The sequence below is a fragment of the Mastomys coucha genome, unplaced genomic scaffold (assembly GCF_008632895.1).
Source record: "Mastomys coucha isolate ucsf_1 unplaced genomic scaffold, UCSF_Mcou_1 pScaffold14, whole genome shotgun sequence".
Lineage (NCBI taxonomy): Eukaryota > Metazoa > Chordata > Mammalia > Rodentia > Muridae > Mastomys > Mastomys coucha.
The window spans coordinates 93,100,700-93,114,555 of record NW_022196896.1 but is presented as its reverse complement, the minus strand read 5'-3'; the positions used below and the strand labels follow the sequence as shown (position 1 = coordinate 93,114,555).

The following is a 13,856-nucleotide window of genomic DNA, read 5'->3' as shown; positions in this document are numbered from 1 at the left end:
AAAAAAAAATCAGTAATAGTAAAGAATGCATTGACAGAAACATTACCAAATAACAAATCACCGCACAGTAACTGTACGCAGACTTGGAAAGACTTAACGGTTCAATTTAATGAGTAAGTTGGTTGATCCAATGAGGAAACGGAACCCACACGAGGTCCATCCTCAAAGAACTAGTTACATGGCAAAGGTAAGACGTAACCAGCAGGGTGAATCTATAGTCAGCCGTGGTGAGCATTCAGCTACCTCCGGTTTCTAAAAAATAAGCTGCAGTCTTTTTAGCGGGAACCCAGAAGGATGTGTTTTCCGAGCAGGACTAGAGCTATTTTTTTTGTTTGTTTGTTTCTTTTGTTTTTATTACACTGCACAGTCCCATGACGGCCAGGAGAGGGAGGAAGAGAGCCACTGCAGAGTTCTTTCTGCCAGACTTTGACCTTAGCTGTTCTGAGCGGTCTTGTTTTTCACAGCTTCCCTTACCCTCTCTAGCACCTGCTGTTGGGGAATGACTCCTTGCCTTTTATAACCAGAGGATGAAATTTTAGGCACTTCAAAGACGTCTTACTCACTTTATCCCAACTTCTTGTAAAAAGTTATAAACCAAAATGGATATGAAAATACATCCATGTGTAATGGAATGTTGAATTTCAAGACAATTGTGGTTTTGTACTATTAAACACTCAGACATACCAAGTCTAATCTTTAAATCTGCCATCATAGGGCTAATCTTCTGAGAAGAGACCTCTGTTTGCTTGTAAACAAACACTAATTTGACTAGCATTCTTTGGAGTGATAAGCAGAAATCACATATATGGGTGGTTAAATATTAACCTTAACATCCTTTGGGGGAAAGGCATGAGAGAAATACATACCGCCAATCTCTAATTGATAAAAGGAAAAAAGTGAACACAATTGATCTTCAGGAAAAAATAAAAACTGATTTACCCATGAGTCAGCATCACTAACATCTTTTGTCTGTTACATGTCTGTACTGTGTTGAGAGAGAACAAAGCCACTGAAAGGGAATGGAGAAACGTTGAGAGCGAAATGTTGTACCTCTCCCCATAGCAACATTTTGAAGTGTATGTAACTGAACAGCGTCTTTGCAAAGTATCACACAACTTGCAAAGAAAGGCATGCCTTTACCAACTAAAATGTGAAAACTGCTTCTCATCTAAAGATAATTAAATCTGTGCAAGATGAGGAGACCACAAAGTGACAGAGCCAGATTTAGCCCTTGACATTTCAGTTCTGCAAATGAAACCCCTGGCAAGTTGTCTTTAGAAGTCCTTCCGTAATTACCCAGCGTTAAGCACCTTCTGACTCATGGGAATTGTGGGAAGGGTTATATTTAGTTAGCTGAGACTGCGTTTTCTTCTCCTCCGACCGAACCACTTTTTTGTGTGAAGATAGGTTATCACCTACTTTACTTCTTCGTCAATGTTACGACTTCAGTTTTCACGCCAAACCAGAATCTCAACAGCAAAACCCACCATATAAAAGTATCAGTGGCTTCAGAGTATACTAGTTAAATTTTAAATCATGTGGGTGCTAAGTCCAATTGTTCTAGTCAGAAACCAATAATAGTGCCTTGAAGCTGGGGAGGAAAGGCTGCTCTTAGAACGCTTTTCCTTCCGTCCTTGTGAGTGAGCTGTTTCTTAGCTACCTTTCATCCAACAGCGTATTATCTCCAGCTCATAAAAATCCAGTCGGCTTGAACATGCTGCTGTGAAATTACATTTTGATAAAACTCTCTTTATTGCAATGAGTACAACATATCAATTGAGTTTTCAGGTAGCCTGTCCTTTCCCATAGAGTAAATTGTGGTAGGTCCTACTACCTAAAGGATGAAACATTCAAAACATATTAAATCCATAAGCAACCAAAAAAATCATAAAAATGTTATTATGTATTCAGGAAAAATAATCTAGAGAAGTTATTTAAATTAAAAGACACATGGTTTGTCCTGACAGCCAGAGTGAGAGTTCCATTCTAGATCTCCACATATCCCATCAGTCTCTAGAAGAATAATTAGTATTCATTTATCATGGCTGTCCCAAGAAGAACTTCTATTCCAAACAAACCATAATTTCTTAGCTACAATGTTTTAAGTATTTACATCGTGAGAATTAAAAGTGAAGAAAAAAATACATTTTAATTTTTAAGAAATTACATGTTAAAAAAAATAAATGTCAAAAATGTACAGCTCAAGAAATTGTAATTTTATTTCTCAGTGATTAACTGGGAAGACGTGGGAGAGAAAACTGGAAAGCAGCAGACGCGGATCTCATTTTGAAACTCGTATCAAAATTCGCTCAGGTCTCTACTGCTTCCTACAGACCTGAACTGAGCTATTTTTAATTACACAGTTTTGTGCTTAGGTGACAGAGTTCAGATGACCAGTCCAAACCTTCTGAGCATAGCCGTATCAGGCCAGTCTCATTTCAGACCAACGTATTCAACCATCAAATAGCTCTTATAACATGCCCTCATTGCTCTAATTTCCCCCATTTCTATAATATTTTAATAAGCATCCTAAATACTCCTTTGTTGAGCTCAAAGATGTAAGGAAAGATATTTCTTTCCCCTGACCTTAAGAGAAGTATTGTGAAGCACACCATTCTAACAGGTTCAAATATTATTTCTAATGGCCTTTTATGGTAGATGCTAAAAACTCTGTAAGAGAAGTTAGTTTCATTATGTCCATAAAGGTTGATATGTGTCTAACTCTGATCTCTCTACCAGGCAGGAAGGCAGAGAATATTCAACAGTGTCCTCTTGGCTGGAAACTGGCTCAGGTTATAGCAGCTTCTTTTCTTAGCTCCAGTCACTGGCACATGTGCATCCCCCTGACATGAGGAGAGCTTTGATCACTGTGGTGCAGGTTCCTTGCTAGGACATTCCCCTTAGTAGTTAACACCATCCATTTCCCACACGATCTTTAACGACATCGCTTCTTCTACGATACTAAAATTTAAGCCAGGCAGTGGTGGCGCTCACCTTTAATCCTAGCACTTGGGAGGCAGAGGCAGGCAGATTTCTGAGTTAGAGGCCAGCCTGGTCTACAGAGTGAGTTCCAGCCAGACCTACACAGAGAAACCCTGTGTCGAAAAACAAAAAAAAAAAAAACAAAAAAAAAAAAACAAAAAAAATTAACATAGATTAGCTTTCCGTTCACTTTAAGTGCATTGTAATATTTTGTCCTATAAAGCAATTTCATCTTGGTGCCAGAAAATTTGTCTTCAGTCAGGGAACCAAACTTCACAGTCACTAGCAGAAAGACAGTTCTCAAAGCAGAGTTGTCTATCACTACAGTAAGAATTCTTCTTAGTAGCAGGGGTCTTTCAGACTGCCATTTACCTAAACTCATCTCCAAATGTGAATGGATGAGCTACAGCCAATGTGAAATGTGGCCTTTTACCAACCAGGGAAGGCAAAGACATAAGATAATAAAGGTGTCTTTAAAAAGAAATTGAAGATTGACAGATTAGAACTCTGGACTATAAGCATTTGTATAAAATCTAAAGTGAAATGCTAGAGGTATAAATATTAAAGAGTTTTAAGTGAGCATGCCTACTATGTGCTGGGCAGTTCTGGGTGCTGAAGATGCAGTACTGATAAAGAACATGCAATTTTTTCCCCCTGGAATGTAAGCTTTATAAAAGAACAGATAAAGTTTCTGTCCTCCAGGAATATTCTAGAGGAGAACTTATGTTTGAAAGAGGAATTTGGGTCTACAGCCATACCACCCCAAATGCTCAGGAAGCGTAGAGCATTAACTGAATGAGAAGTTCACTAGGCATCTGAAGGGGAGAGGTACCCATGAAGCTGTGATAGTCACAAACCCAAGTAAAACGCAAAGTCAGTGCTCTAGAGAGAGGTGCACTGTTAGAACACATCCAGATCCACATCAGAGACACGCTATGAGCTTTCAGCACTGGCCTGGGGCTTCCCAGCAGGAAAAGGAGTTAGGCTTGGGGTGGGGGGAAAAAAAAAGAGCCAGGTCCAAAACAAGGAAGGAAAAATTCTTTGGATAAGAGGGTTTCTGACCAAGGCAGAGAAGAATGTCTAATGTGACAAGAAGAGAGAACAGTGGTTGCATGCCAGACAGAAAAGATTGGAAACACACCAAATGACGATCTCTAATGGAGGCCCTAACCAAATGGCTGTGTAATCAGATCACATATTTGCTCAAAGAGTTGACAATATTCCTATTTAACAAGGAGGAGAAGCAAGACAGGGGGTTGCCGTTCTAACAGTGGGCAGGAGAGTTGTTTCTTTCCTTTATTTTTGAGCACATAACATAGCTCTAACATTTAACATTTATTTTTCTCTCTGGACTTAGCTATAGATTACTCTTCCTTGTGTCAATTTACCAATTGTTTAAGTTTATATTTTGATTTTTCAGTAGGTTAAGAAAAATCTAAACTTTTATTGTCGAGATGATAAACATGTAGAGAAAATCTAGGATGAAATAATTTAACAGTTTCTTAGCACATTATGGCTCCTATTTTAATAGTAACAACAAACTTTAATATAATATCTAAGTGGTTAAAAATAGCTTACTCACAAATAAATTGAAGTTTGGTGTCGACTTTTCAGTTTTCCTACAAGTTTTTATACAAATTGGTCATGTTTCCTATGTATGCAAGGCCACCACATTTTTCCATCTGAAAAAGATGTAATATGATGATTATTGTTATGTACAATGGGGCAACCTCAATGTAATAGTTTACAATGTAATAATTTATAGATACTAGCTTCACTAAGGATAGATACTAACTCTCAATAATGATTAGGCAATTCAGATTTATTGATACAAATACATAGATATGATTTCATCAAATCTAACAGCACAAATACCAATTACAAAATTTCACATTAATGACTCAAAGCATTTTTAATTTTCTGTTAACTATCGTTCCCCAATAACCTTTAAAAATATGTTTTCAATCACATTAAAAACATGAAGACATGTTTACTTAGGAACTACTACCTTAAAAATTATATTACCATTCATTATTTAGAGACTCAAGATCCCAGGAGATATTTTTCACAAGTGTAAACTTTGAGTCAAAAGTGATATATATTTTTTTAATATTGTGATTAGCACCTAACAATCATACAGAATAGCAACTAGCACTGTGACATTTTCATATGTGCCCATAATTATGTATTTTGAAGAAGTGGTGCATATTTAGCTGTTCATTTCTGTAGAACAGTAAGAGGGTAAGTTGAAAATACCAAGCAGGACACACTTCCTGCTTTTTATGAATAACTTCCTTAAGGACACATGCAGAAGTCACAATTCACCTCATGTCTTCTTTATTCCTTTGAGCTATGGGAAATGTGTAGAGAATGATAGTCCCCGTGTCTGAACTCCAGTGAACACTCTAAAGCTGATCTTTCCCCCAAAGCTGTGCCAGCTTTTCCTATTTTCAGCTAAGCTGCTATAAAAGCCAATCGCCGGCAATTCCCTTAAACACCTTTAAAATGGTGAAGCACTATTTTGCACTCCGTGAGCCTTATATACTTTAGGTTATGTTATTCTCGGTCTGCAGTCTGAGCGGCAAAGTATTGGACAGAGAAGCTTGGTTTTAGTAAGGACTTAGCAACAACATCAACAACAACAAAGATACAAAGTTGATGTGTCAGTTTTCTTGCTTGCTAAGAGTTTCAGAAATAAAAATATACGAATAGTCGATCTCTGTAAAGAAACTAGGAGAGGACGATATCCCCAGACCTACTGCCAGGAGATGAAGGGAAGAAAGAGATAGAAAGAGGGACTCCAAACCATTCTCTCTCTTTATTTTTTTTTAACTTAGATTATACTTGTGCTAATACTGCTTGCAAAACCCTAATCTTTAATGGCGATTTGGGAACCAGATCAGGTTGCCATGTGGGTGTATCCTAAGAAATACCCGGAGCACTCAATGCCTTTTCAAGACCTCAGAACTTTACCATAAGGGGCCAAGCTTCGGAGAGTATCCTTTCTATACCAGTTACTATTTCAAACCTCAGCCCAGTCGCATCCACGAAGTTCCATTAATACCCAAACGTGCTGACTAGACACTTGCAAGGTCCATAATTACACATCAGAAGCCCGAACCTTAGACGAATCCCAAGGTATCCATGAGCAAAGAAACGTCTTAAGAAGGACAGTTGCCGGGGACATCTCGGAGGTAAAGACCATAAAAGTACTGACAGGCTTCGGTCTCACCAGGGCTGCTCATGTCTAGATGCTGGCTCCCTAAAAATAGCCCTAGGGTACATGTCTCTCTTTCCCTTTGCCCTAAGAAAGCTAAAGAACTCCTCCAGGAGGAGTGGCAACGGCCCTGTGAAATCTGATGCTAGATGTGAGGTCAGTTTGCCCAGAAATAAAAGGAAGCCACCGAGGAGGTAAGGCTCCACTCAGGGATCGGAGCCGCCTTCAGTTGATCCTCCAGCCCCACTGCTGTTTTGCAGCCTAGAACTCCATCATGGTGGGTCCTACAAGACAACGATATGTCTTTTATAGGAGGAGACAGTTGGGCAACAGGAGCATACTGAGACGCCAGGCAGACAAGGAATAGGATGGAGGACAGAACCTATTTAACGCAAGGGGTTTTTTTTTTGGAACCTACTATTGGTTTCCGTGAGCTAGGTTGAAGATAGAAGAAATTACTTGGAACTATTGCACCAGATGGAAGAATTCGTCTTCTTCCCCAGAGCAGTCGCTTGTGCTTCACCAGCTTTTGCTATATCACGTAAGGTTCATCTAAATTTAGAAGGGGAAAAAAGTGCAACTATCATGTAATAGTATTCAGCTTTAAAATAGAATTCAGTGATAACCGATAGCTAAAGTTAAGCAAACTGCATCTGATCCTTCAGGGTCATATACTAGTAGAAAAATATGCTAATTAGACGGAAAGACTTTTAAAAGGTGGTTTTTATATGCAATTTTATTTGCAGTTTTAAATGTGTATCTTATCAAACATAGGCTAAATATAGACAACTATGGAATTCTAGGAAGTGTTCAATTTAGCATTTTTAATATTTTACATCGTTAAGATATAGAGAAAGGCTTTCCAAGTTATCTTTTGCAATAGAGTTTATGCTCCTAGGTTCAAAATTGCCCTCACGCATTCTTCCTGTGCCACGGGCACCTACATGGTTTCCTAAAGGCCTCAGAGCAGAGAGCACTCTTTCTGTCAATGCATTTGAAAGTCCTCTCTTTCTCTCTCTCTCTTGCCACCACAGTCCTTCAGTGCTGACCAGATTGCCGGTAAGTGACTTGAGCAGCTTTACCCTACTTAGGAAGAGCTCTCTGCCTGTCTTTGAAATGTCCCTAACTCCACAGCATGTTCCTTTGTGGTTCAGACTGTCCGTGTCCACACCATCCCTGAACTCAGAAAAAATGGGCTGACTTCTGGAGCTCACTTTGAAGAGAACTCAGGGAATGAGCTGGACGTGCTCATAAATCAGGACACTCATTTCTGGTTAAAATATTCTTTATGATTAATTTCTTTCTAACAGATCGAGTTCTCTAAGGAACAACAGGAGGGTAAGTTTTAAAGCGGTAGCTGTTCATACATGCAGACTCAGAGGTGACGGGTGGGAAAACCAACTCCCTTGGGATGAGCTAAGTGCTGCCTAATTATCCACACTGGTGTTGCTACTCTAAATATAAATTGCTTTCAATCACTCTAAATATAAACCTGTATAACTGAAGCCCTTGGTTATAGTCAGTAAACAAAGATTTAAGGAAATAAAAAAAGAGAGAGAGAGACAGTTTTAGCAAGTCCTTATAGCCACTGATTTCTAAATAAGATGAACTCAGTACAATAGGAATGATCATATATGATTTAGTCACAAAAGGATCTAGGTTTCAGAAAAATAATTTACTAATTAAAACCCTAGAGAGGAATTCGATAGTCTGAAGTATGCAATTTGAAAAATGAAGCTGATTATAAAAGCTGCCCTAATTATCAAACCTGCCCAGTTTCTGTAGAAACAGGGGTTGTAGGATAAGAGTGAATCCATAGATGGAGAAGTGTCCTGGTCCAGCATTTCTCTAAGAGATGCAGGACCAGTGACTGGAGAGGTGAAAGGACTTTCTTCTTTAATGACCAAAGTTTTAGTTATAGCATCATTATTCACATGAATTCAAACTGACTACAAAGTTCTTTCATGAACAGGTGCTAGCAATGAGTCTCAATTTTTAAATTTCTTTTTCTCCTTTATGTATTTAGATTCAACAGGGCCAAATATTCCAAGCAAGCTCAATTTTTGGATTGGGGAGTTTAGGGAGAAATCTTTTAGGGTGAAGTCATCATACTATGTGGATGAACTAAGAAAATCTGTTTATAGAAAGAAGAAATAGAAACGTTTTTGTTACATGATGGTATATAAGTCAGAATCGGTCATAATAATGTATACTGTATTATAACATATATGATACAACTAATTATGGGTTACTAGTAACAGCTCTCTACCTAAAGCTTTCCACATTGATCAGTCTCTTTCAGGATCATATTAAGTATGATGTTGTCTGGGTTCCAGTTTAGAACAAAAGATTATTTGCTGTAGTACAAACTTACTGAGACCCACAGCATGGTTGATGGCTTCATGGAGATAGTTTAGATCAATGGTTCTCAACCTTCCTAAGGCTACAACCCTTTTATATGAGTCTTCATGTTGTGCTGACCCCAACCATAAAATTATTTTTGTTGCTGTTTCATAACTGTAATTTTTCTACTATTGTGAATCACAATGTAAATACCTGATATGCAGGATAACTGATATGTGACCCCTGGGAAAGGATCATCCAAAATACTGGTTGAGAACCAATTATTTAGATGATTGGATGACTTACTATTCAAGATCGTTTAAAGATATACTGTGAAGGATTTATCTTCAGAAAATGATGATTCCAATTTGTTTAAAAATACCTTTAACTAGTGATAAAGCTACATCATCAGTCCTCTCTCCCAGTCCTCTCCCATCCCTGATTTATAATGCCACCATGGCTGCCAAAGTATTGCTGAACCAAACAATAACAATTCAAAAACCCTTGGTGAGATAAATGTACTTAAAGTGTAGAGTGTGAGACCCATCACCCAATATTGAAAACAGGCTTAAACCACAGAATCGAATAAACATTGGTATATTGGCCGGGTTTTTTTGCTTTGTGTCAGAAAAACAAATGTAAACTAATCAAACTAAGCGGCAATTCTATGGTTTCAGAATAAGTCAAGACCACTTGAATTTGTTCCCTTGCTTAATGAATGAAGAACATTGTTCATGCCATTCTATTTAGATTGAAGAAAAGGAAGGGAAAGACATAGATAATTACAGTTTGAAGGTTTCGGTCTTGTGCTGTCTATTAGCATGGCCACCAGCTACATGTGCCTGGTAAACATTAATTAATTTTAAAATTATAAATGTTAAAGTTTGAATCTTGAAGCTTACCACTTATATTTAAGTGTTCAAAACCACTGTTAAAGGGCAGGTGGGAAATAATATCATCACCCAGGTATTTCAGAAACACTGTGGTTCTGGACAAAAGATCACATAACGCATTCTTAAAGGTTAAGTAGGAAAGACTGTGAAGTTTTGCCTGTACTGTTGACAACTCCACTCTGTTCTTGAGGTTCAGCAAAGACCACAAGCAGTACATAAACAAAGGGGTGTGGTGAGAACATAATCAAATGTGGTTTATATAGTCAGCCAGGGAAGGGTTTTACCAGTCTGTGTGCTGGAACCTTGAAGAGCGTAGCTAAGCCTTGGGCTAAAAGTCTAGGATTAAAAGAATTACTTCTCCAGCCTCTGCCTTTAAATTATCAAAAGATAATGTCAAAGAGATTCCATTACAGCCATAAAAATCCCATTTCTACACCAGCATCTGAGGCAGGTGATTGCAGGTCCTCAGAGCACCATGCCTGGCGTCTGAAGCCAGTAGCAAGAGGAGTCCAGTTCCACGTGACCTTTGGAAAGATGAAAAATAGCATGTGACTCGTGAAACCACAAGGCACACGCATTTTTTTTTTCCAGATTTGGGCAGACTATGGTGAGATTGCATAGGATCTAATAAAGAACAATAACATGACCTAAAACTAATTGTGTATACGCACCCAGTCCGGTCTTAGATGAAAAGGCATTAGGATAATAAGATATCCAGGATATCAAACAGAGGAATCTTTTCTGACAGCATATTTTGTTGGAGACCACCCCTAGCCTAAAAAGAATGTTTCTGGTTCTGAGAGTTTGTTCACCAATTGTTTCAGTGTTGTTAGCGTTAAACACCAGTAAATCACCACCCTGACTCCCAGGTTTTCCAGAATTTTTCATTTAGTTAAGTTTAGATATTTCCATTAAAATGCCTTTATTGGTTCCCAAGTGCATTTGTAGCCCTCTTTCCAATCTGTTTGCTACATATTTCTGAATTGTTCTAGTGATAATTGTGAAGGCAAAGCAGTTCGATCGAAACAGAAGGACATAAGGAAAGCAGCAGAGAGATCATAGGCAGAAGGGGCAGCACTTCCAGGTACACGCTTAATAAACACACACAGGTGTGGGCATGAATAGAACAGCTCAGCCTGTCTGTGTAAATATCCCAAGTTCAGTAATATGCTGGGTCTCTGCAGAGTTACACCGGAGAAAACTAGACAGAGGAGAAAATGCAATTCCTGCATTATTTTCTTACAACTGCATGGCAATCTATAATCATCTCCATTAGATGTTAATGTTAAAATATGTTTTTAAATTATAAACATGTTTAGGTCATATGAATTATTCTGGGGCTAAATCAGAGTTATATGGACATATAACAATTTGACCTAAAAATCATTTTCCCTCTGAATCAATCATAGTAAGAGCCGCCTAGAATCAGACATTGAGGTGGTTAAATGACATTGTAAAACTTACAGGCTTGCTTCACACTTCCAATTTCAATAATAATAATAATAATAATAATAATAATAATAATAATAGTTATTTCTGGAGGAAACTAGTTGAAAAGATAGCCTATAAAGCTTGAGCCCCAAAAGAAAATGTTTCTCCAAATGTTATAAGTTTAGATTAAACTCACATAAACTCACATACAATAGTCCCAGCTGGAAATTTGCTTTCTTGACATTTCATTAACATTGCCAATTAATAGAAGGACTATTTGGAGACTCCTAATCTTTCTCAAGGCATCAGAATATTTCAAGTGACTCCTACTGTTCACACAGAAGAAAGAAATATGAACCACGATAACCAGGAGCTCCCAATTTTTATAATTAAAAACTAATTCCACATTAATAATAGTCTGGCTTAAAACTAGAAATGCTGCTTTAGAATACTCCCCCCAGAAACACCAAAAGGGCTTTCAGGGACTGTGTGATAGACAGAGATAGCCTGAGTGGCTATTGAAAATTGTGAAGCAGAGAAGAGTTTGAACTGAATCCTTGGAGGACCTGGGGTTAATTGGAAGGTCTGAGGAACTAAAAAGCCAGTGTCCACCGGCACCTGAACACCTTGTGTTTCTTGCAGAATTCAAGGAGGCATTTCTCCTGTTCGACAGAACAGGTGAATGCAAGATCACCTTAAGTCAGGTGGGCGACGTCCTCCGGGCTCTGGGTACCAATCCCACCAACGCAGAGGTCAAGAAGGTTCTCGGGAACCCTAGCAATGAAGGTAGGTTCCTCCCAGATCAGTGGGACTCGGGGAGGGACCCCCACACAATAGAGCTCAGTTTGTTCCTGATGGTTCTCTCCTCATCCATGATGGAAAACCTATGCTTGTTTTCATAAAAAAAAAAAAAAAAAAAAAGAAAAGAAAAGAAAAAGAAGAAGAAGAAAGGGTAAATAATGGTGAGAACATCCTCCACAGCATCATGTCAGAGTCTGGGGCTAAAGAGCGAGGCAGGGCATAAATAAGCACATGTTCTTTTTCAGAGATCATACCTTCAAAGGCAAAAAACATTTTTAAAAATCGGTTTAATTTTACTTGAAATATAATAACATCACCTCCTTTCTTCCCTCAATCCCCTCCCTTGTCTCTTCCTTTCATCTCTTCCCATGCCTACCCCTCATTCCCTCTCACATCCATGGGCTCTTTTTCTTTTATTGTTATTTTTACATATGTGCATAAATATATAAGTATATACACACAACATTTTGAGTCTGTCTAGTGTTGCTTGTGTGGTATCATGACTAACCACTTGATATTGAGTAATCAATTAGGGGGATCATCCCTGGAAAAAATCTCCCTCTTATCATTCCTTAGTTGCTGTAGTTCTTTGTCTAGAAGCAAGGTTCCCTAAGATTTCCTGCATCCATGCTATCATGTCTAATCCTGTCCATGGTCAGGTTCTGTTAAGCAGCCATATTGTTGTGGTGTTATAGATTCAGCGTCCCTGTCATTTCTAGGAAGCACAATCTCACAGCAGAATTCCTGATCCTCTGGGTCTTACAATTCTTCATTTTGACAAAGACATTGCCTATAGCTAAAATACAACTCATTTTTTTATACAGCACATTTTGTTTACAGCTGTGAACAAACATAATAATGTCCTTCTAGAGAACACCAATTCTTTGATAAACAATCGTGAGAAGAAAGTCACAGTGTTCTGAAACACACCTCCTTAGCCAATGTACTTGGGCTTTGCTTCAGTGACCATTTGAAAGGAACTCAGCCATCTTAATTAAGAATAGGCAGAGTCACATCTTAAAGAGTATTTTCTATTTCCAATCAATTATTTATATAAAGCCTTGAAAACCTTAAAGCAAGCCCTGCATTGTGTCTCCCCTGGTAAATCCTGGAGCGGGAGTCAGTGGGGCACATTGAGGGGAATTACAGAAGTTGTTCACTCCATATGGAAACCCAGCCATGAGTCCAGAACAAGAAAATTGTTTTTAATCCCAATGGCTCATGGCAAAGTATAATAACCTATTGGAAAATGTGACTCTAAACAAAATAGACAAGACACAAAATGGAAGTTTTCTCAAGGAGAAATTTGGGCTGTTTGTCTTTGCATTTAGGGAAAAAAAATTGAGGGGGTGAGCAAAGGATCTCATGGTTTTCACGATGACTAAGTATGTGCTGGTGATTGTTCCTTCATGAAACAAAGAAAGAAAGAAAGAAAGAAAGAAAGAAAGAAAGAAAGAAAGAAAGAAACAAAGAAAGAAAGAAACAAAGAAAGAAACAAAGAGGGAGGGAGGGAAGGGAGGGAGGAAGGAAGGAAGGAAGGAAGGAAGGAAGGAAGGAAGGAAGGAAGGAAGGAAGGAAGGAAGGAAGGGAAAGACAGAAGAGAGACTAAATAACATAGATTTCAAACACCGTACCCTCTACATGAGTCAGCCTGTCTTTCTGAAGACATGAGCAATATAATTATGCAGAAAGATGTTGCAGAAGGCAAGAGCGGGAGATGGTGTGAGGACACAGTGTAAACCTCATGTTCATGTGCCATCATCTCACTTAGAAGCATTCCTCAGTAACAAAGTCATTAGATATGTACTCATAGGACTCAACACCCAACTGCGATCTTTCTGTAACCCAGTGTGCTAGGTTCCTTCTGTGAAAGAAGAGGGAAATTTTTATTTCCATATTTATATAGTGTTAGACGTCTATGCATGTGCATATGTATGTATACACACATGTATATACTCATACAAACATATACACACATATATACAAATATACATATGCACATATACATACATACATAGATGTACCTCTGGCCTGGAATTAGAAAAGAGTGAGAATATCACACAATATTTGGCACACACTCTTTCCTCATGGGCTTCTTTTTAAAAATTACTTCAGGTAACTCAATCACAAAAGAACAAACACGGTATGAACTCTCTGATAAGTGGTTATTAGCCCAGAAGTTTGGAATA

At 38.3% G+C, this 13,856-nt stretch overlaps 1 protein-coding gene across 3 annotated transcripts in view; it reads left to right on the top strand.

Annotated features, from left to right (window-relative positions):
• The window catches only part of Myl1 (myosin light chain 1), a 21,943-nt gene that overhangs the window by 3,565 nt on the left and 4,522 nt on the right, over nucleotides 1–13,856 (top strand). Inside the window, exons 1-3 of one of the 3 annotated variants that reach the window (XM_031367811.1) lie at nucleotides 6,368–6,476; nucleotides 7,234–7,258; nucleotides 11,509–11,652. In XM_031367811.1, the coding sequence (XP_031223671.1) occupies nucleotides 6,474–6,476; nucleotides 7,234–7,258; nucleotides 11,509–11,652 (172 nt within the window). In that variant the 5' untranslated portion in view covers nucleotides 6,368–6,473. Of the gene's footprint in view, nucleotides 1–6,367; nucleotides 6,477–7,233; nucleotides 7,259–7,509; nucleotides 7,538–11,508; nucleotides 11,653–13,856 lie in introns of those variants that run through there. The other 2 variants (XM_031367812.1, XM_031367810.1) reach the window with 2 other exon arrangements.